The 19,816-nt window shown below is 59.8% G+C and overlaps 3 protein-coding genes across 4 annotated transcripts; 2 read left to right on the top strand and 1 right to left on the bottom strand.

Annotated features, from left to right (window-relative positions):
• Window positions 1–5,004: 5,004 nt before the first annotated feature.
• CORO1B (coronin 1B) lies at window positions 5,005–10,225 on the top strand. Its single transcript, XM_036258049.1, has 11 exons — window positions 5,005–5,080; window positions 5,850–6,052; window positions 6,410–6,532; window positions 6,635–6,764; window positions 6,940–7,121; window positions 7,210–7,329; window positions 7,948–8,052; window positions 8,128–8,273; window positions 8,494–8,551; window positions 9,342–9,617; window positions 9,754–10,225. Exons 2-11 carry the CDS (start codon window positions 5,852–5,854, stop codon window positions 9,877–9,879), a joined length of 1,467 nt encoding a protein of 488 aa, XP_036113942.1. The 5' UTR covers window positions 5,005–5,080; window positions 5,850–5,851; the 3' UTR covers window positions 9,880–10,225.
• Window positions 10,226–10,331: 106 nt separating this feature from the next.
• On the top strand, window positions 10,332–12,573 carry LOC118627655 (protein tyrosine phosphatase receptor type C associated protein). Its single transcript, XM_036258052.1, has 2 exons — window positions 10,332–10,689; window positions 11,746–12,573. The coding sequence occupies exons 1-2, from the start codon at window positions 10,552–10,554 to the stop codon at window positions 12,355–12,357; spliced, it is 750 nt and encodes a 249-aa protein (XP_036113945.1). The 5' UTR covers window positions 10,332–10,551; the 3' UTR covers window positions 12,358–12,573.
• An 82-nt stretch (window positions 12,574–12,655) lies between these two features.
• RPS6KB2 (ribosomal protein S6 kinase B2) lies at window positions 12,656–19,550 on the bottom strand. 2 transcript variants are annotated; one of them, XM_036258050.1, is made up of 15 exons: window positions 19,396–19,550; window positions 18,992–19,032; window positions 18,780–18,900; window positions 18,446–18,514; window positions 16,641–16,788; window positions 15,567–15,624; window positions 15,374–15,474; window positions 15,180–15,270; window positions 15,005–15,095; window positions 14,781–14,888; window positions 13,929–13,991; window positions 13,749–13,826; window positions 13,554–13,661; window positions 13,335–13,447; window positions 12,657–13,079 (listed from the first exon to the last, which is right to left on the bottom strand). In XM_036258050.1, exons 1-15 carry the CDS (start codon window positions 19,471–19,473, stop codon window positions 12,899–12,901), a joined length of 1,449 nt encoding a protein of 482 aa, XP_036113943.1. In that variant the 5' UTR covers window positions 19,474–19,550; the 3' UTR covers window positions 12,657–12,898. The 2 variants fall into 2 exon arrangements, with proteins under 2 accessions (XP_036113944.1, XP_036113943.1); XM_036258051.1 differs by lacking the exon at window positions 14,781–14,888 and having other exon boundaries at window positions 12,656–13,079.
• Between the last annotated feature and the right edge of the window lie 266 nt (window positions 19,551–19,816).

Below are 19,816 nucleotides of genomic sequence, written 5' to 3'. Positions count from 1 at the left end.
GGCAGACGGTACCGAGGCTCAGACTCCAGGTTCTGGGGCACAGTGTGCCACGTCGAGCTCAGCGGCACTGAGGACGTGCTCCTGGAACAGCTGCTGGACCAGCACAAGCGACGTGGTTCTGCGGGTCCAGTCTCCCGGAGCCGCAGTCTGCTGCCTGCAGTGGGGATGTTCGAGCTTCTGTTTGCCTTTCTGACCAGCCCTGTTCTGCTCTGCCACACCCGGGTCCGGGAGGGAATGGACGGGCAGGGGATGAGCCCTGCCCAGGGCCTGTGGACACGGCCTGCCGCCCCCTCGGCCTCCCCTGGCAAATTGGCACAAGAGAGCACCTGGGTCTGTATAGCTTCCCCCGAGTGCCCAGGCTATATTTGTATTTCTGGTTTCTCAGCTGCCTGATGGTTGTTGGCCTCTGTCTTTGTTCTGTCCCTCTCAGCAACTAATGTTATATGCTATGTACACGGGGCTGCTCCCCCTTCTCTTCCCTCAGCTCCGTGTACCCCTGGCTGCAAGGCAGTGGGGCTCACTCGCCTGAGTCCAGGCCAGGCCTCCGAGCCCTGGGACCAGCTCTCTCTCGTGGTGCAGGCCTGCACACAGCCATGTCCACAAAAGTCCCACTGCCAAGCAGGTTCACGTGCAGTTCACAGGAAGGCCTGAGAGGAGCCCTGTTCTGTGCTCCGCACTCAGAAGCCTGCCGGTCAAGGGTCCACAGCCCCTGACCTGCAGGAGGCCAGGCCAGTGAGCTCTGTGGACGGGCCCTCGGGCAGCCCTCCTGTAGGACAGAGGTTGCAAGTCCCCCCTCTTATAGGTACCCTCACACCTGGATGTTATGAGGTGTATGGAGCACGAACACTTTGTAATATTGATTGATTAAATGTAAGATAATTTATCTGAAAAACAAACAAACAAGCAAATCCAGCTCTGGGTGCCTCTGGAGCAGCTGCTCACCCCCAGCTCCTGTTCCCTCTGCCGCGGTGAGCACTGCATCAGAACCATGTGAGGCGTCTAGCAGGAGTGTGTGCGCGCAGTAGGGCTCAGTGACGGATATCATTCCTTCCCTGGCATCCAGGGCTATCCCTGCAGGGGCCGGGGGTCCCTGGCCTGAGCAGCATCTGGCAGCTTGGGAGCTTGGGGCCCGATCAGTTGTGCCCTTGACCAGTTCTGGGTTGCAGACGGCCCTGTGGCCTCAGAGATCATGGGGCCACCTCTGTGCCTTGGGCAGCCCCAGAGGACTTCAAGGTCTGTTCCATTTAAGGGTTCAGCTAGTTTCCACTTGTCCATCATGGTGGGAGTTGCAGGTACAGAGTGTCCTGGGCCTGCCTCCATCTGAGCCTTCCTATCACTCAGCCTAGAGGCAGAGATGAGAGTGTGTCCCAGCAGAGAGCCCTGGGGACCAGTGGCTTCAGAAAGGGCCAAGGTCCCCAGAGGTCACAATATCTCTGGAGCAGAGCCAACCAACCTCTTCCCTCTCAAGTTGCAGACAGTGCAAAAAAAAAAAAAAAACCCTAACCAAACAAACAAAAATAACTAGGAAGTACCGAAAGTCTATTTTCTGACCTCCACCCCCACTTCCCTTTCACACCCATCATTCTCTCTGGCACCCACCCCACTCAGCTTTCTCTCAACGCCCAGTGTTCCAAAACCAGGCTTCCTTTATCCTTTTCACACACCCCCAAGCCTTTCCCCTTAGCTCAGCATTGTGACCTTTAGCAGCTGAGTAATACCCCTATCCACAGATGTAAATGACAGGGGCATTTAACACGCTACCCTCCCCAAGGACGCCTGCATTTTAAAAAGGCAGCAGGCTGCACAGGCAGTCTGGAGTGGTGCGGTCGGACCTGGGTTCTGGTTCCTAGCTCTCTCTTCACCTCGGTGTTCTCTGTAAAATGGGGTGATGACATTCTCCTTGCAAGGTCAGCTGTTGTGACCCTTTCCTGTGCCCGGGACAGAAGCACGCTGGATGGTGGTGACACTGGCAGCAAAATCATAGTATTTCCTAGTGATGGGACTGTGGGCACTGAGGCCGCTGGGAGAGATTTCTGGACGATCACAAACTTGTTGAGTTCATTCATTCCGCCAGTATTTACTGAGCACTTGCTAGGTGCCCTTCCAGCCTGCCTTCCATTTTGGAGACATGTGGGTAGGTTTAGGGGCGTGGCCTATGGTGCCCCTCAGGGGTTGTTTGAATCCTCAGCAGCTGTGTGATCTCCAGCAAGCCTCTTGGCCTCTATGGGACTCAGTTCCCTCATCTGTAAATTGAGAATCATAATAATGGTTCCCATTTCCTGGGAGTGTTAATCCCAAAGAAGTGCTTGGATCCTTGCCTGGAACAGAATATGTGCTTAATAACTGTAAGCTATTAATTTGATTATGCCAGTGGGCACCCCCAGGCCTTATCCAGGCTTGGGACCAGCACTGACCCACGGGTCAGAGCCCACATGGCAGCATCCTGCCCATCAGGCATTGTCCCCTCCACCACACTGCCTCCTCCTCCATGCTTCACACTCCCCCACCTCCTTAGGGTGCACACTCTCTGAGGACAGGTCTGGACTGTGTCCCTTTGGGACTCTGCAGTGCCCTTCTCTCTTCTCCCAGTGATGGGTCCCAAAGCCTTTTCAACATGGCAGGCAGATCAGGAACTAACGCCTCAATGCCAGCCATCTGCCTTCAACTCTGGTCCATACTCCAAACCCCACCTCTTGTAGACTGGGCCAGCCCCAACCCCAAGGTCCCCAAGGGGAACCCACCCATAATGGATGACTGCTATCCAGGAGAAAGAGCAGTGCCATGAAGGGTTTTGAAGAATAAAGAGGAGTTCTCTTGGAGTCTCAGAGGAGGGTTTTGTGTTGGAGGAAATACGCACATCCAAGGCCATGGCAGATGAAGGGAGGGCTCACCCTTGACATTCCACAGCCCCTCCACCTCCCCCCAGCACACCTATGGGGATGGGTCCTTCTCTAGATAAGAGGCACCTACCCTCTCCCTCATAAGGGTCAGACCTTGATTCTGAGAGTTGTGAACACAAACATTTTTCAGTTCTACATTCAGAGCTGCTGTTCATTTATTCATTCAACGTACATTAATTCAACACATACTATGTGCTAGGTCTTCTCGTTCTAGATGCTGGAATACAGTGGGAAAGGAGACAAAGTGCTGCCCTCAGTTTGCTGACATTCTAGTGGGTAAGGCAGACAAAAAGCAAATACACAGATAGTCATCTAATATTATATCAGGTCGTGATTAAGAATGACACAGAGGCCCTGGCCGGTTTGGTTCAGCGGTTAGAGCATCGGCCTGCGGTCCTGAGAGACCCAGGTTCAGTTCCCGCTAAGGGCATGTACCTCGGTTGCAGTTTGTCCCCGGCCCTGGTCGGTTGTGCGGGTGGCAGCCCCTCGATGTGTCCCTTTCACATCGATGTTTCTCTCTCTCTCTCTGTTCCTCTCTCTCCCTCCCACTCTACCTGAACAAAAAATGGAAAAATGTCCTCAGGTTAGGATAAAAAAAAAAAAAATGACACAGAGGGAACAAAAATAAAGGTCAGAGATTGATGGGGGAAGGGGTAGTCAGGGAAGGCTGTTGGATGAGGTGACATCTGAGCAGAGACCTGGAGGAAGTGAGGGATGGAGACTTTTCAAGATCTGGGGGAAGAGTCTTCAGATGGAGGGAGCAGCATGTGCCAAGGCCCTGAGGTAGGAAGGAAGGTAGTGTGTTTCAGGGCCAGGAGGGTCAGTTTCACTAGGCCACATGCAGGCAAAGAACACTAGTAGCTAATGAGGGATAGTGGGCAGGGGTCAGACAGCTAGGGCGGGGTAGGGTGGACAGTCACTGTGGATGTTATCTGGTTTGGGCTTTAGACAATATGGAGAGAGAGGCTCTGTGGCTGCCTTCCCTCTTCCGAGCCATCCACATTCCTGTCCTGGGCTGGAGGGACTGGCCTGCCCAAGATTTATGGGGTAGTGGGCAAAGCAAGGACTTTGGAGCCAAACAAATGGGGCCTGAGTCACAGGAGGTGACCTGGGGCAGGCACCTCTCCTTTCTGAGCTGTTTCCTCAACAGGGTGTGGTGAAGGGAATGAGGTGGGCACAAGCCCCAGCCCACATGGGACACACAGGGGCCTTCACAAAGCCCTAGAAAGGCTCCTTGTGACTTCTGCTCTTTCCCCTCTCCCCCTGCACCCCATTCTTTCTGGGAAAGGGACCTTGTCCACCACCTCTTGGTCACCCAGGGCAGTAGCTGCTCAGAGAAGGAATGAGGGGAGGTGGCTAGTACCCCAGGGGCACCAGCCCCAGGCGAAGAGGCTCAGACTCTGCCTGTGAGACCTACAGGAACAACTAAGCCCCCCTTGTCACTGGAGCTGGTCAGAAGGAGGGAGAAGTCTGTGACTGACCTCCAGGTCTCCGTGGGAGATGGATAAGGAAAGACAGGGCCATATGAGGGACCTGGGGCGCATGGCCCCCTTTGTTTTTAATAAGGAGGCCAGCAAGCCCCGGAGTGTTCCTCGGTAAGAAAGGGTTGGCTAGGGCCTTCCACTCGCCCCTTAAAACATGTGTTTTATTTACACTGTTAACCAAGAGGTATACTTCTGTGACTTAGAAAGAGGCGCGTTCACAGGTCCCAGTGGATAACGTATTTTGGAGTGGGTACGGAGGGCGGACCGGGACCCCAGGAACGCAGGGGTAGGGGGTTGGGAGGGCGCACTTCCACCCACTCCGGGGCAGGGCCAGTCGGCCTCAGGGCTCCGGCCCGCCCCGTCGGGCCCCACCAGCGCCCCTGCCCCTATCCCTTTCCCCAGAGATACCGGGAGCCTGCGGGGCGGGGCTCCCCAGACCTCGCCCAGGCCCCGCCCCGGCCCCGCCCCCGTGGCCCCGCGCCCCTGCGCCCCTGCGCTCAGGGCCTCCAGGCTCCGCGCCCAGCCTCCCGCCCCGCCCCTCTGCGCGTGACCTCGGCCCCGCCCCCGCGGGCCCCGGCCCCGCCCCCCGCCCCCTGCCCCCCTCTTCTCTGTCACTTCCTGATTCCCGCTTCCTGCTTCCCAGAGGCCGGGATCCGGAGCCGCCTGAGGCCGGTGCCGCAGTCTCCGGCGCCCCCGGTGAGCGCGGCGGGCCGGGGCTGGGGCGCAGGCCGCGGGCGGGCGCGCCTGCGGGGGCGGAGCCTCGGGGGTCGGGTGGGAGATCGGAAGTCCGAGGAGCCCGTCCCCTCCGCGGCGCCCCACCCTCAGCCCCAACTCCCCTCGGCCACCCAGTCTCCCCCCTCCTGGGCCGGGGTCCCTGGAAGTTGGGCTCCTGGTTTACCTCGGACCCCGCTCCTGGGCGGCTCAGGGATGCTCTGCGGCTTTCTGACCCCCGCCCGGTCCTGCCAGGCCCTGTGGGCCGGCCTGGGGCTCCCTGCACATTCCTGCGGGCACTGCACATCTTCTGGGACTCAGAACTGGGACCTAACGCAGCCCCAAGAGTGGAGATCGTCCCTGCCTCCTCTGTCCGCCCCCCTCATCACCCAGCTTCCAAATCCTGGGCGGGAAGGAGCCTGCTGGGAATTGACTGGGACCCACTTGCTCTGGCTTCCGCCCTCCCCCCTCCCCCTCCCCCTCCCCCTCCACATACCAAAGTCAGCGAGGGCCCGAGAAGAGTCCTGCAAAGCCTCTCTGGACTCAGCAGTGTGGGCATTTCCCCCTCACCCCGGGGGGAGCAGCCAGGGTCTGCACCTGTGACCCCCGATCTGTAGGGGGAACTGAGAGCCAGGCAGGTTAAGGACCAGGCCCCAGTGGCATCCTCCCCACCTCCCTTCAGGCCGCCCTGGGCCCTGGGAGGCTGAGGGTCGTTGGGTTGGGTGGGATCTGACTAGGCCTCCGCACACTGCAGACATGTCCTTCCGAAAAGTGGTTCGGCAGAGCAAATTCCGGCATGTGTTCGGGCAGCCGGTCAAGAATGACCAGTGCTATGAGGACATTCGAGTGTCCCGTGTCACCTGGGACAGCACCTTCTGCGCAGTCAACCCCAAGTTCCTGGCGGTGATTGTGGAGGCCAGCGGTGGGGGCGCCTTCCTGGTGCTCCCCCTAAACAAGGTGGGGCCCGTGAGGGCTGGGGGAAGGACTGGAGGCCGCCGGGCCACTCCTGCCAGACACTTGCTCAGTCCACATCCCGTGTCCTGCCCACCCCACACTGCTGGGCAGGTGTCATGGCCCACATTTGCTGTGTCAGCTCAGAAAGAGTGTTTTATTACCACGGAGTCAGGGTCAGGGGCAACAAACATTTCCTGCTCACCTGGTGATGCCCACGAGGCAGAGGTGGGCCAGGAAGAGGAGTCACCTGTGGGCCGGGCCAGGTGCATCATTCCTGCTCCATGGAAGGGAAGACAGGCTCTGGGAGGGATGGAGCTTGGGGCCTTGAGTCCTCCTTGACTGAGCCCCTCATGCCCACAGACGGGCCGCATTGACAAGGCCTACCCGACGGTGTGTGGACACACGGGACCTGTCCTGGACATCGACTGGTGTCCCCACAATGATGAAGTCATTGCCAGTGGCTCAGAGGACTGCACCGTCATGGTGAGGTGTGGGGCTGTGATGGTCCCTGGGTCGCAGGTGTGGGTTCAAGGCTGTCAGAAGCAGGCCCAAGCCACGGGTCTTAGCTGGCAGCCCCTTCCACAGGTGTGGCAGATCCCAGAGAACGGATTAGTCTCCCCGCTGACGGAGCCGGTGGTGGTGTTGGAGGGGCACACCAAGCGAGTGGGCATCGTTACCTGGCACCCAACGGCCCGCAATGTGCTGCTCAGCGCAGGTTTGCACCACTCCCCTGCTCTCGCCCCCTCCTTGCACAGCCATGGAACCTCTCGCACCTCCGCCCAGGCCCATCTGACAGATGGCAAAGCTGAGGCCCTCGGGCCAGAGGTCGGGTGTGGTCCCAGGAGGGTGCTCAAAGGGGCCTGGCAGGCTGATGTTCCCTGACCTGGCAGGCTGTGACAATGTGGTGCTCATCTGGAACGTGGGCACGGCAGAGGAGCTGTACCGCCTGGACAGCCTGCACCCCGACCTCATCTACAATGTCAGCTGGAACCACAACGGCAGCCTCTTCTGCTCGGCCTGCAAGGACAAGAGCGTGCGCATCATTGACCCCCGCCGGGGCGCCTTGGTGGCGGTATGCTGCCCTGGAGGGCGAGGGTGGCAGTGACTAGGCCAAGGGTCTCTATCAAAGCGTTGCACTGACCACTCTGGCCCCCCAACAGGAGCGGGAGAAGGCTCACGAGGGGGCCCGGCCCATGCGGGCCATCTTTCTGGCAGATGGCAAGGTGTTTACCACAGGCTTCAGCCGCATGAGTGAGCGGCAGCTGGCTCTCTGGGACCCGGTGAGTGGCTGCAGCTGGGCAGGCTTGCGACTTGGGCCCCCCCATGGGTGAGGAGGGCGGGAGTCACCCTGGAGAGACCTGTGGTTCCCAGCTCAGCCTCGCACCGGACGCTCTCAGGACCCAGAGCCCTGCCAGCCTCTCCTCTGCCTCCAGCTTCCTCCGTGTCTTTGTTCACTTTGTTCTTGCCAACTAGGTGTTTCCCTCCTTTGCTCGCCTGCTCCCACCAGCTGCCCTCTGAGACCCAGTGTAGAGGCCCCTTCTCCAGGGAGCCTCCCAGCCCTTCTGAAATGCTCTGTCCACAGCTCTGTTCTGTATCCTAATCTCCGGGGCCCCTGAGCCAGGCTGATGCTGCCTGCACCCCCAGCTCCCGTGTGGTGGGGATGGTCAGCTCTTGCTCAGTGGCCTGGGATAGTCTGAAGGCCTGGAGCAGTCCAGGGGAGTGGGGCCCTGGGAGCAGAGGGGAGCAGAGGGGCCTCGTGGGGCACACTGTGTCGGCAAAGCCGAGGTGGGAGAGAATGCCAGCGGCAGCGTGGGGCTGGCTGGGGCGGTCCCGCTGGAAGGCTGGGACCCGGCGGAGCGGGGAGCTTCTGGCCTGACTGCACCTACCCCACGCGCCAGGAAAACCTCGAAGAACCCATGGCCCTGCAGGAGCTGGATTCAAGCAACGGGGCCCTGTTGCCCTTTTATGACCCTGACACCAGTGTGGTCTACGTCTGTGGCAAGGTGAGCCTGGGCGGGCCCGGTGGGACAGGGAAGAGGGATCTCTGAGCACTGAAGCCTGTCTCTCCCACCCTGCAGGGCGACTCTAGCATCCGGTACTTTGAAATCACACACGAGCCCCCCTACATCCACTTCCTGAACACGTTCACCAGCAAAGAACCCCAGAGGGGCATGGGCAGCATGCCCAAGAGGGGCCTGGATGTCAGCAAGTGTGAGATCGCCCGGTAAGAGGGGCTGCCAAGGCAGCCGGCTTCGGGGTTTGGAGATGGCCTAGGGCCAGGGTTGAGAGGTTAAATTATAGAAGGCTGTTTAGGAGGCCCTGGGGTCAGAGGTCAGCCTGGGAGGAGCTGGGGTAAGGACTGGAGGTGGAGAATAGAGGGAGCCAGCGGAGCTGGTAGGGAGAGTTCCTCCTACCAGCTCTCCTCTCTCCCTCCCCCTTTTCAGGTTCTACAAACTGCATGAGCGCAAGTGTGAGCCCATTGTCATGACTGTGCCAAGAAAGGTGAGGCCACCTAGTCCCCTGTCCACCTACTCCCTTACTAGCAGACAGGCCGCTTGGAGTGAGGCCTATGCATGAGAAATAGCTGAGTGTGTGTACAGTCATTGGGCTGGACACATGCCAGGGTGTCCCCATGTGTTGGGCTGTGCTGGGCAGGGGACAGGCTGGGATAAGGGTGAGCTGAGGCCCTGCCTGGATGAGCCACAGGAGACAGCCTGGAGGTCTTCTCGTCAGAGGCTGGCTGACCGTGCGGCGGGGGCAGGGCCTCCCGTGGTGGGCAGTAGGCCAGGCGCAGGCACAGAGCTGGGGATGGAGAGGGGGACAGGGAGTCTGGCTGCAGCGGAGGCCCCCAGGAGGAAGGGATCAGGCCACATGTGGCTGGGCCTCAGATGCCCAGCCAAGATCCTTGGGCGTGTTTCATCCTTCTCCAGCCAGCATTTGCTGAGTGTGCCAGGCATGTCCCAGGGAGCCGAGCTGTGAACGCGGCTGGCAGGGCTGCCTCAGGCGCTCACAGTCCTTGGCACAGCCATGGTGCCCTGAATCCCACCAAGCCTTGCTTAGAAAGGTTGGGGAAGGCTTCAGAGGGAGCAGTAGGCAGTGTCCAGAAGAGAAGTGAAGGGACAGACTTGACCTTAGGAAGGTGGGTGACTGGGGGCCAGGCCATGGGGGAATGAGTTGACGGGGTGCAGGCCTGAAAGCCAGGAGAGTGAGGAGGAGGTGGCCACCTAGAGTCCAGACCGAGAGGGCCCTGACGGTGGGCCCCCCACTGATCCTGACCTTCCCCCCCTGCCAGTCGGACCTCTTCCAGGATGATCTGTACCCCGACACAGCAGGGCCCGAGGCGGCCCTGGAGGCAGAGGAGTGGGTGAGCGGGCGGGACGCTGACCCCATCCTCATCTCCTTGCGGGAGGCCTACGTGCCCAGCAAACAGAGGGACCTGAAGGTCAGCCGGCGCAACGTGTTATCTGACAGCCGGCCTGCGGCCCCTGGCTCCACTCGCCCTGGGGCCTCCACACCTGCTGCCTCCATCAGGACCGCTGCCCTCGGCAGCAGCCTGGCTGGAGCCGGGGTATGTGCCGCGCGGTCTGGGTGGTGGTGGGAAGTCCCCGTGTGCTGTGCTCTCTCTGAGCCTTAGGTCCCTGCCTGGCAGTCGATTTGGGGAGGGCTCTAGTTCTGTGCCCCTGAGCACCCCCTCGTCCCTGCAGGAGGCTGGGAAGCTGGAGGAGGTGATGCAGGAGGTGCGGGCACTAAGGGCGTTGGTCAAGGAGCAAGGGGAGCGGATTGGCCGCCTGGAGGAGCAGCTGGGCCGCATGGAGAATGGGGACGCCTAGGACCACAGGCCGTGGATGCCACCCCCCTTCACCTCTTTCTCCTCTACCCCTTCTCACCCAGCCTCTGCTGTCAGGTCACACTGCTGGCTGGCTGCCCCCTGCCCCCTGCCCAGGGCCTCTGGGGCAGGTTCAGGGGCCAGTCCGCACCCTGACCCATCCCGTGGGCCCAGGCTGGAGCCACCGCCTGGCTTTAGTCGTTACTGTGGAGGATTTTTGTACCAAGGCAAGCTTATACTCTGAGGGACCACCTCCCCGCCCCTACCCGGCCCCCTGCTCCCTCCCTCCAGGAGTAGTTGGGATGGGCTCTATATTTTCATTCCAAATAAAATGCTCTTTCTAAAAGCCAGGCCTGCCATTCAGCTGCAAGGGCGGGGTGGGGAAAGAAGTCTGGAAACGGGACAGATGAGGCCCGCAGGGATCACCAGTGTGGGAAAGGTCTGAGGGCCATGAGCGTCCCCCGTCAGCTTCCCTGAATTCTGCCAGGTAGGGATACTGAGGCAGAAGACATGGAAACCTCTAGGGCCATGTCCTGCTTTGAGCTGGGTGCCCAGTTCCTCCTCCTGGAGGCCCGGTCACAGGCTCCACAGCCCCAGTCTGAGAGACCCGTGAGGACCTGGTGTGGGTCAGGGTGGTCCCTAGAGGCCCGAGGTCCCCCAGGGGCCGGTAGCAGGGATGGCTGGGTGGGGTGTCACGGGCAGGAAGCGGAAGCATCGAGTAACCCCTAGCTGCAGGCGAGGCGGGAGCTCACTTCTCACTCGGCACAGCTGGAGCTGGAGGTGGGCACCCGGCACTGAGGCCTGTGGACAGATGGTGAGTGTGGAGCCCCTGGGTCCTTGGGTGGGGGTGACGAGGTCAGAGTTGGAATCCCGGGGCCTGGGAGTTAAGGAGGGATTCCCCCTACTGGGGCCAAAAGCAGCCATCAGGCTGAGAGCAGAGAGCCAGGAGTGGGGCAGGAGCGGGCCTTCCTCTCGCCTCGCCTCGCCTCGCCTCGCCTCAGAGTTGGGCCTCCCTGGGACTCCGACTGTGGCCCCAGGGCCCCACTCAAGGACCAGACCCCCTTCAAAACCTTCTGTCTGCTCTGCTGGTGAGCACCCCTGAAGCCTGCCTAGGAGGGGAGTCTTGCTTGTACCTCTGCACCCCTCCCCCCAACCTCCACCCACCTTGTTCCAACCACAGGCTTCCTCTGGCAGCTGCACCCTCTCCCCCAGCCCGAGGCCCCTAGGGACAGAAAGTTGAACTGAACGGAAATGCTGCAGCTGGGGTAGCAGTGGGCAGTCCCGAGGGCTGGGAGGGAGGAAGAGGAGGCTCTGGGACCCCTTTCTTGGGACCGGTTCCTCCATCCCAGGCCTCAGGAAGAGCCAGCCCAACACCAGTCTGTCGGCTCCCTTCCATCACCACCCATACCCCTGTGGGAACAGTCTTGACACGGTCAACCAATATTTATTGAACCGTGTGCCAGGAATTGTTTAGGTGCTTGAGCCAGAAAGATCCCGGTCTTCCTGCAGCTGATTCTGGCTGGGATGCAGGGATGGGCCAGGGTTGTATCCAGGTCACGTTGGCCTCACTGAGGTACTTGGAGCTAAGGTGAACTGGTGAGCCGCGTGGCTCAAGGGGAGGGGAAAGGGACGTTCCAGGTAGAGTCCCATCTGACCACCCCCACAGGAGCAGGCTTATAAGGTGCAGTGGGAGGGAGGGAGGGAGGGAGGTGGACAGATATCACGGCGCAAAGACCTCGACCAAGTAAGGACTTGGGCTTTTCTGCTGCAGTCCCCATTCTGTCCAAAAAGCAACCGAGGACTCAGTCACCCAGCCTGCCCGTGGCCTGGCCCCCAGCCAGGGTGATGAGCCCTGCCTGTCTCCCCACAGGACCTGCCCTGTGCCCTAGGGCTCGGGACGCTGCTGGCCCTGCCAGGGGTCCTGGGCTCCAGTGGCGATGACACAGTGGGCTCCAGCTCTGTCACTGTGGCCCTACTGCTGCTGCTCCTCCTCCTGCTGGCCACTAGCCTGGCGCTGGCCTGGTGCCGCCTCAGCCACGACTCAGGAGGCTACTACCACCCAGCCCGCCTGGGCGCTGCGCTGTGGGGCCGCACCCGCCGCGTGCTCTGGGCCAGCCCTCCTGGCCGCTGGCTGCGGGCCCGGGCTGAGCTGCAGGCGACAGATGAGGACCCCGAGCAGCAGGAGGATGAGCAGGACGAGGAATACTACAGCCTTGACGGTGGCCAGGAGGCCGCCAAACCCCAGAAAGAGGAGCGGCGGTGTGGAGGGCCGCTCAGCCCACAGCAGGGCCCAGAGCCCGCACAGGAAACACACGACGGTGACACCGAAGGGGGCCTGGGCCTGGGCTCCCAGGGGCCGGAGGGCTCAGCTGGCAGTGCTGAGGCCCTGCTGAGTGACCTGCACGCCTTTGCTGGCAGCGCAGCCTGGGACGACAGCGCCATGGCGGCTGGGGCAAAGGGCCTCCATGTCACTGCACTGTAAGGGCCACACCCATCACTGTGCCTCTGCTTCCCCAGCTGCCATGACTGGACACTGCCTGCCCTGGACCCCACTGTCACCCCCACCACCATATGGAGAGCCTCAGACTGTCACTCCGCCCCCCAGTTTGTCCCCCAAGCTGTGCATCCCTGCCCCCTCCTGGAAGGCCACCCATTCCCAGGGGCACTGAGCAGCCATCTGAAATAAAATCCCTCCAGCCCTGTGGTTCTGTAGCGACCCTTCTGTCACTAGGCAGGGGTTCCTCTGGCATGACCCTGCCCACTCCTGCCTCCAGACGGCCAAAGAAAGAGGCAGGTCAGTACCATGATTTGATGCTTTAATTCTGTAAGCTCAGCTGTGGGAGGCCCTCCCCCGGCAGCCATGGCTGCAGCCAGCCCTTCTGCTCATGATTCAGGGGCACGGCCACCAACAGAGACACACGCTCTCACACTCGCTCCTCTACCCCTAGGTGCCCCCAGGGTTCTGCTGCCTTCACGGCCCGCAGGGGAAGCCGCAACAGCTGTCCTCATCCCTACCCATCCGCCTAGTGCCCAGGGCGCCCACGGCCCCTCTTAGACTTCTTGGTCCCTGAGGGGGGTCGGATGGGGAGGGGGACAGTGCTTGAGGGTGGTGGTGGCGGCAGGAGAGGAGGTAGCGGGGGCTCCATGGGCTCTGGCAGGCTGGGGCTGGGCCGGAACCCCTCAAAGGGTGAGAACTTCAGGGGGCTGCAGGAGAAACCAAGGCAGTCAGCACCTGCCGGTACCAGGGCAGGAGGGCCGACTTCCCCACCTGACTGGGCGCACAGGCTGGGAGGTGAAGGGCCCGCCCTGGCAGTCACTGCACAAGGGGCCCCATGGCGCATGGGAACCAGGCTAATGCTGGCGCAGAGACTCAGCCCAGGCAGCCCCGGGGTTCACGGCAGAGCCCCAGCTAGAACTGGCTCCTGCCCCAGCGACAGGCTCCCCTGTGCTCCGAGGTACCTGATGGGGGTCCGCGGGCTGCTGTTGAGGCGCCTGGGGGAACGCAGCTTGGGCTGGAAAGAGAAGCCCTCCCTGATGCTGTCCAGGACGGAGGGTGCCACGTATGTGAAGCCCTGGGGGGTGGGGCACGGAGGCAGGCCGGCAACACTCAGCGTCCGCTGCTCCTTAGCCACAACCCCCACCCATGTCCCCAGAACCCGAAAGCCCCCCGGACCGCACCAGGAAGGCCTGGTTGGCGCTCTCACTGAGGGTCGTGTCGTCTGGACTGTCCACTGGTGTCTGCCGTGTGAAGTGGGTGTCAAACTGGCTCACGTCCTCCTCTGACTGCTGTGGGCAGACCCAAGTGGGGAAGGGTCAAGGGGTGTCCAAGACGGGTCCTCCACCTGCCAGTGGGCCAACGGGACCACCACTCACCAGACAAGGCCTGAATGGGGGATCCACACGGCGGGCCAGGAGATCGTCCCAATTAATGTGCCGGAAAAAGGGGTGCCTCTGTGGGTACAGCACCCCCAAACGTGCCAACAGTTCACCCCCCTTGGCTCCCTCAGTAACTCCCTGCCCTGCGGCCCCACCCCATGGTGGTTCCAGACCCACCTGCACATCAGCAGCGTCCCCTGGGCCACCCCCAATCCGTTGGCTGGGATTCCGCTTCAGAAACTGTAGGACAGGGCAGAGGGTGAGGGTCTGGGACCGAGGCACTGCTCCTGTGTCCCCGTGTTCCCGGGGGCTGGCTGGGGGAGGGGAAGGGGGGGAGGGGAAGGAGAAGTGGGAGGGCAAGGCCTCTGGAGTGTGGTCTCCATCTACTGACACTCTCAGACTTCCAAGGTTTGGTCCAATGTCCCCTTCTCCATGAAGCCTTTGCAAAGGCATGTGGTTGCTGGCACCACCCCAGGGTGCTTTACTGGGGACCAACTCCATCTGCACAAGGGCCTACCTGCCTCTGCACCCTGACTGTCTATCTCTTTTTCTTTTAATACTTCACCCAAGGATATTTTTTCCACTTACTATCAGATAGACTGGGAGGAAGGGAGAGAGAGACACAGATAGAGCCACATCAACTGGTTGCCCCCCGCACGACCCAACCAGGGACGGGGAAGAACCACAACCAAGGTACGTGCCCTTGACTGGAATCGAACCCGAGACTCATTGGTCTGCGGGCCGGTGCTCTAATTGCTGAGCCAAACCAGCCATGTCCTGATCGCCTTTTTAATTGAAGAGCGGCTAGCTCGTCACCAGTGGTTTGCAGATTAGGATTTAGAGCAGGGCCTTGTCAGGGTCAGCGGCTGCCCTGCGTCCCAGCTAAGCCCGGAGCTCAGTGCCAGGCCTGCGAAGCCCGTGCTTCTCCAGCCCAAGGGCGCGCTGCTCAGGCAGCTCCCCACGACCCAGAGGCGCCCGGGAGCCTGTGCAGGGCCGGGAAGTGAGATGGGGCCAAAGGGCAGGAGGGACCTTTTTGACGAGGTCCCGGGCATCTGGGGTGAGGTAGGGGGGCAGCGCCAGCTTCCCTTTGATAATCTTGTCCATGGTTTTCTTCCGATTCTCTGCAGTGAAGGGTGGCTGGAGGAGGAGGAGGTGAGAGGAGCCTTGTGGGCCTCCCTCCAGGCCCTGCCCCTGCCCGGGAGAGGGACCTCCTCCTGCCCCCACTCCCACCCTCTCGAGGAGGCTGGACTTGCCGATCCAGTGAGCATGTCATACATCAGGGCCCCCAGGCTCCACCAGTCCACTGCCCGGTTGTGGCCGCTGCGCACCAGAATCTCAGGGGCCCTGGGAGCCAGGTGGAACCATCAGTTGGGCCAGGCCCTTCCTGGCTGTCCTCCCAACCCCTGGGCCCGGCCAGCTGCCACTTACATGTACTCAATGGTGCCACAGAAAGTGTGGGTGACGACACCCTCATGAATCGACTCCTTGCAAAGTCCGAAGTCTGTCAGTTTGATGTGGCCTGAGGAAGAATGTTGGAGGGGTGGTCAGGGCCCCGGGCCAGCCCATGGGGCTCTTCAACCCTCCCCAGAGGTGCATCGGTAGATACAACTACACATGCGCACCCTGGCTGCTGAGCATGATGTTCTCAGGTTTGAGGTCCCGGTAGATGATGCCGTGGGAGTGGAGATGGCCCAGGGCCAGTGTGATCTCTGCCAGGTAGAAACTGCAGAGACAGGACGGAACGGCAACAGTGAAGGGGGAGGCAGGCCTACGGGATCCCCGGGGCACCCCAGAGAGGCAGGAAGTCACACCCACCAGGCCGTGTCTTCTAGGAAGATGCCCTCTCGCTCCAACTGCGTGAAGAGCTCGCCACCTGCGACACAAACACGTCAGCAGCCGTGTGCTGGGACCAAGCTCCTTTGTCCTCCGAGTCTCGGTCTCTCCTTGGGGAGTGGGGCTCGTCATTCCCGCCCTACCTGCCTCACAGAGCTGCCGTGGGGTTCAATTCAATTCAGCAAACATCTACCGACGCCTACTCGGTGCCTGGCCCTGTGCTGGGTGAAGCTGGGGACACAGAGATAAAGAGACCCAGCCATTGCCCTCAGGATGCTCAGTCTAATGGGAGACAGACATGCCAGACTGAGGCGACAGCTCCCAGAGCTTAACCCAAAAACACCTCACAGAGGAGACAAAGGAGAAGAAAATCCCAAAGTGAGGACACAGGGGGACTTAACGGGGAAGCTGAGATGGAGCCCAGGGAACGGAGCTCCCGGGGTTCATCTGGTGGGGGGGGTAGGTGAGCAAAGCAGGCCTGGACCGCTCCACGGCGAACAGGAGGCCCCAAGGAGAGGCCAGGCTTTATGCAGTAGCTACAGGGAGCGTGAGTTCTGAGGAGTGTTGGGAACAGCCAGGCTCGAGACGATGGCCCTGGGAGTTAGTGGAGGAGACACCAGGAGAAGATGAGCTGGAGTTAAGACACAGCTGTGCCTCCCCACCCCCGAGAGAGGAGAAAGGATGGAGGACACGGCAGGGAATGACCCAACTGGACTTGGGACCTGACTGGACGCAGAACACACAGGAGAAAGGAACAGGACACAAAGGGACAGTGGAAATGAACAAAACAACCCTCTAGACCTCTAAACAAACTCCCACCATTCCCATCTACCCCCAACACAGGCGAGGGACACAATAGGCGCTGGGCAGATGTTTGCTGAATGAATGAATGAATTAGTGAATGAATGAATGAATGGACAGACAGACTGATGGATGGGTGTGGGGGTCCCCTAGCCATTCTACACGCCACTTCTATCCAGGCTTCCCCTACAACCCTCAGACCTTCCTGTGCTGGTTCCTTGGCCCTGCCCACACCCTTGCTGCGCCCCCTCATACCACTGAGGCACTCGAGGATGAGGTAGAGCTTGCCACCAGTCTGGAAGGCGTAGGCCAGTTCCACAATGAAGGGGTGCTTCACTGACTCCAGAATGTTCCGCTCAGCCCGTGTGTGTGCCGTGTCCTTGGCGTTGCGCACAATTTTGGCCTGGAGATGCAGGGATAGGTTAAAAGGTGGGCACCCAGAGCCCCTTCAGTCCCTCCAGCCATTATCCTTCAGCCAGCCTCTATCACTCCATTATATTTCTCCATAATTCTGCTCTATCAGCATCACGCTCTAGCAGTTTCTCAACCTCGGCACTGCTGACACCTTGGGCAGATGATTCCTTGGTGTGGGGGGCTGCCCCGTGCACTGCAGGATCGCTAGCAGCATCCCTGGCCTCTGCCCGCCAGATGCCATTGGCACCCCTCTATAGTCATGACTCCAAAATGTATTCAGGCACTGCCAAATGTCCCCTGGGAGGCAAAGTGCCCCTGGTTGAGAATGACTACAAAAACAACATACAGTTGTGCTGCATGACATTTCAGTCAACAACGAAGCACATTTATGACAGTGCTCCCACAGATTATAATGGAGCTAAAAATGCCTATGTAGCCCGGCCGGTGTGGCTCAGTGGTTGAGCATCGACCCATGCACCAAGAGGTTGCCAGTTCAATTCCCAGTCAGGACACATGCCCAAGTTGTGGACCAAGTCCCCAGTGAGGGGCATGCAGGAGGCGGCCAGTTGACATTCTCTCTCATCGATGTTTCTATCTCTCTCTCTCTGAAATCAGTAAAGAAAAACAAATTTTTTAAAGAATTCCTATGGGAAGTCCTAGCACAACGCATTCCTCGCATGTTTGTGGTGATGTTGCGCCACCAGCTGTATAAAAGCATCATACGATCGATATGTCTCTCTCACATCGATGTCTCTCTCTCTCTCCCTCCCACTCTGTCTGAAATGTAGAAATATCCTCGGGCGAGGATTAAAAAAAAAAAAAAAAAAAAAGCATCGTACCTACAATTATGGAGAGTACAGAATACTTGTGAACAATAATGATAATAAATGACTGTTACTGACTTATGTGTACTATATTTTGACCTATCTCTCCCCCTCCCAATACCTTCAGATAGAGTGAAAGGAGGAGAGAGAGAAAAACATCAACGTGAAAGAGACACATCGAGTGGTTGCCTCCCACAGGACCCCAACCAAGGCCAGGGACAAACCAAAACTGAGGTATGTGCCGTTGACCGGAATCCAACCTGGATCCAAACAGTCCACAGGCCGACTGTTTGGCTCTAACTGCTGAGCCAAACCTGCCAGGGCTGTATACTATACTTTGTATCTCTACTTTAGAGTGTGCTCTTTCTACTTATAAAGCAGTTTGCTATGCAACAATTTGTGTACTACACTGGCTGCAGCCTCACACGTCTTGCTTACAGCATCTCTGGATTGCATCCCTTTCTCGTGTGCTTGATTTAATTTTGTGCTATTTTTTATAGTAGTGTGCTGTACAGGCTTGTAGCCCAGAAGCAACAGGCTCCGTCACATAGCCTGGGTGTGCAGTAGGCGAGACCATCTAGGTTTGTGTATGTGCACTCTGATGTTCACACAACAATGAAGTTACCTAATAATGCATTGCTCAGAACGTATGCCCTCATTAAGCGGCACATGACAGTAATCACAACTGACAACAGACCAGCAAGTGTCCAAGGCAGGACTATCTCCTCCATCACCTTCAGTGCTGTCTTCCCAAAACCTAGTGTAGTGCAGCGGGAATAGCAACTACTCAGGGAGGATTTGTTGGCTGAATGAATAACTCACCTTCCTCAGGACTTTCATGGCATATATTTTGCCCAAGTTGGTGCCCTGCACCTTTCGCACCTGGAACACCTGTAGGGCAGGGAAGACAGGATCAACTTCCCTCTCCACACCCTATCTTCAAAAGGCCCCACCCTGAGGCACTGGGACCCAGAGGCTGATGCCCACCTAAGGGTGGGGCAGGAAAGATTTCACGTTTGATTCAGAGACGGTTTGCCTGTCTCTCCTTTATGTTTCCACCTCTTAGTTCTGCCGAAGGCTCTCCTGATTTACAAGCCTAGTTTGTTTTGAGAATCCTTTGCTGTGAGGCCAGTGAGGAAGGAGGTGGGGCCAGTACCTTGCCATAGCCCCCCTTGCCCAGCACACGCAGCAGCTCAAAGCAGTGGGGCCCAATGCGCTCAGGGCCGGGGTTCACACTGGTCTCGGTCAGCTCCACCTCTTCATAGTGCCCCACAGGCCTGTGGACACAGGAAGTCAGTGGGGGCTCCATACTTCCCAGGTTCCCTTTCCCAGCCCATTCCCTCCTCCCCCAACACGACCTTCACTCACTCCAGGCCAGCCGCCCTCAACTCGGCAAGGGGACACACGTCCTGTGAGAAACCGAGGGGTAAGAGGCAAGGGAGGTGCAGGATCCCCACCCCACCCCCGCCCCCAGGCTGAGCTGCTTGGCCCGGGGGAAGAGGGGTCAGGAATGGCAGCTGGCTGGTGATGAGCCAGGACCGGTGAGGAGAGGAAGAGGGCAGAAAAGGGAGAATCAGGGACAAGGAGGGCTGGGGTCCTGGAAGGCAGGTCGGGGTGAGGATCGGGTAGGAGCTCAATAGGGGCCGGGATCTGAGAAAGGTCGGGGTCTGCAGGAGCGGAGCCCACTCTGGAGGCGGGGAGCCGAGGCGATCCCATCGACAGGGTGATGGGATCGGCTCTGGGACCGAGCCGCACCCGGGCGGACCACTCACCGCGGGGCTGAACTCTGGCTCGCCCTCGCCCTCGCTGCCTTCCTCTGTCTCCAGGTCCAGGTCAAACACGGCAGCCATGGCGGCGGGGCCGGGGGCCCTCCGGCCCGTACCTGGCCGCGCTAGGACTGACAGCCCCGGCCGGCCTTGACGTTATCACTCCGCGACGGCTGCTGCGCGCGCCCACTACGCAAGAGTATCGCCCTCCCGGGAGCCAGCCGGGAAGCCTTGCGGGGAAAAAACATGGCGTCTGTCGCAAGGCATCTCGGGAATTGTAGTTCCAGAGTGCCAGAGTGCCAAAACCTGCGGAGCCCTGTTTGTCCAAACCTTCTGTCTTCCCTGCACAGCCCGCAGGGAGTGGTACCAGACAGGGGCGGCCTGAGAGTGTCTGACTGCGGACCAAAGAGTCGTGGGTTCAATTCCG

The sequence above is a fragment of the Molossus molossus genome, unplaced genomic scaffold, assembly GCF_014108415.1.
Source record: "Molossus molossus isolate mMolMol1 unplaced genomic scaffold, mMolMol1.p scaffold_m16_p_13, whole genome shotgun sequence".
NCBI lineage: Eukaryota > Metazoa > Chordata > Mammalia > Chiroptera > Molossidae > Molossus > Molossus molossus.
This window is presented reverse-complemented; position numbering and strand designations above follow the sequence as displayed.

What these genes read in the sequence shown, in the direction of transcription:
- RPS6KB2 (XM_036258050.1), bottom strand. Translation starts at nt 19,473, where the DNA reads ATGGCTGCCGTGTTTGACCTGGACCTGGAGACAGAGGAAGGCAGCGAG. An exon ending in CCCGGGACCTCGTCAAAAAG is followed by an intron (nt 13,992 to 14,780) that starts GTCCCTCCTGCC and finishes CCTGTCCTACAG; the next exon opens with TTTCTGAAGCGGAATCCCAG. An exon ending in GGGACGCTGCTGATGTGCAG is followed by an intron (nt 13,827 to 13,928) that starts GTGGGTCTGGAA and finishes CTGTACCCACAG; the next exon opens with AGGCACCCCTTTTTCCGGCA.
- LOC118627655 (XM_036258052.1), top strand. Translation starts at nt 10,552, where the DNA reads ATGGCTGGGTGGGGTGTCACGGGCAGGAAGCGGAAGCATCGAGTAACC. An exon ending in CTGAGGCCTGTGGACAGATG is followed by an intron (nt 10,690 to 11,745) that starts GTGAGTGTGGAG and finishes GTCTCCCCACAG; the next exon opens with GACCTGCCCTGTGCCCTAGG.
- CORO1B (XM_036258049.1), top strand. Translation starts at nt 5,852, where the DNA reads ATGTCCTTCCGAAAAGTGGTTCGGCAGAGCAAATTCCGGCATGTGTTC. An exon ending in CAATGTGCTGCTCAGCGCAG is followed by an intron (nt 6,765 to 6,939) that starts GTTTGCACCACT and finishes CTGACCTGGCAG; the next exon opens with GCTGTGACAATGTGGTGCTC. An exon ending in AGCAAGTGTGAGATCGCCCG is followed by an intron (nt 8,274 to 8,493) that starts GTAAGAGGGGCT and finishes CCCCCTTTTCAG; the next exon opens with GTTCTACAAACTGCATGAGC.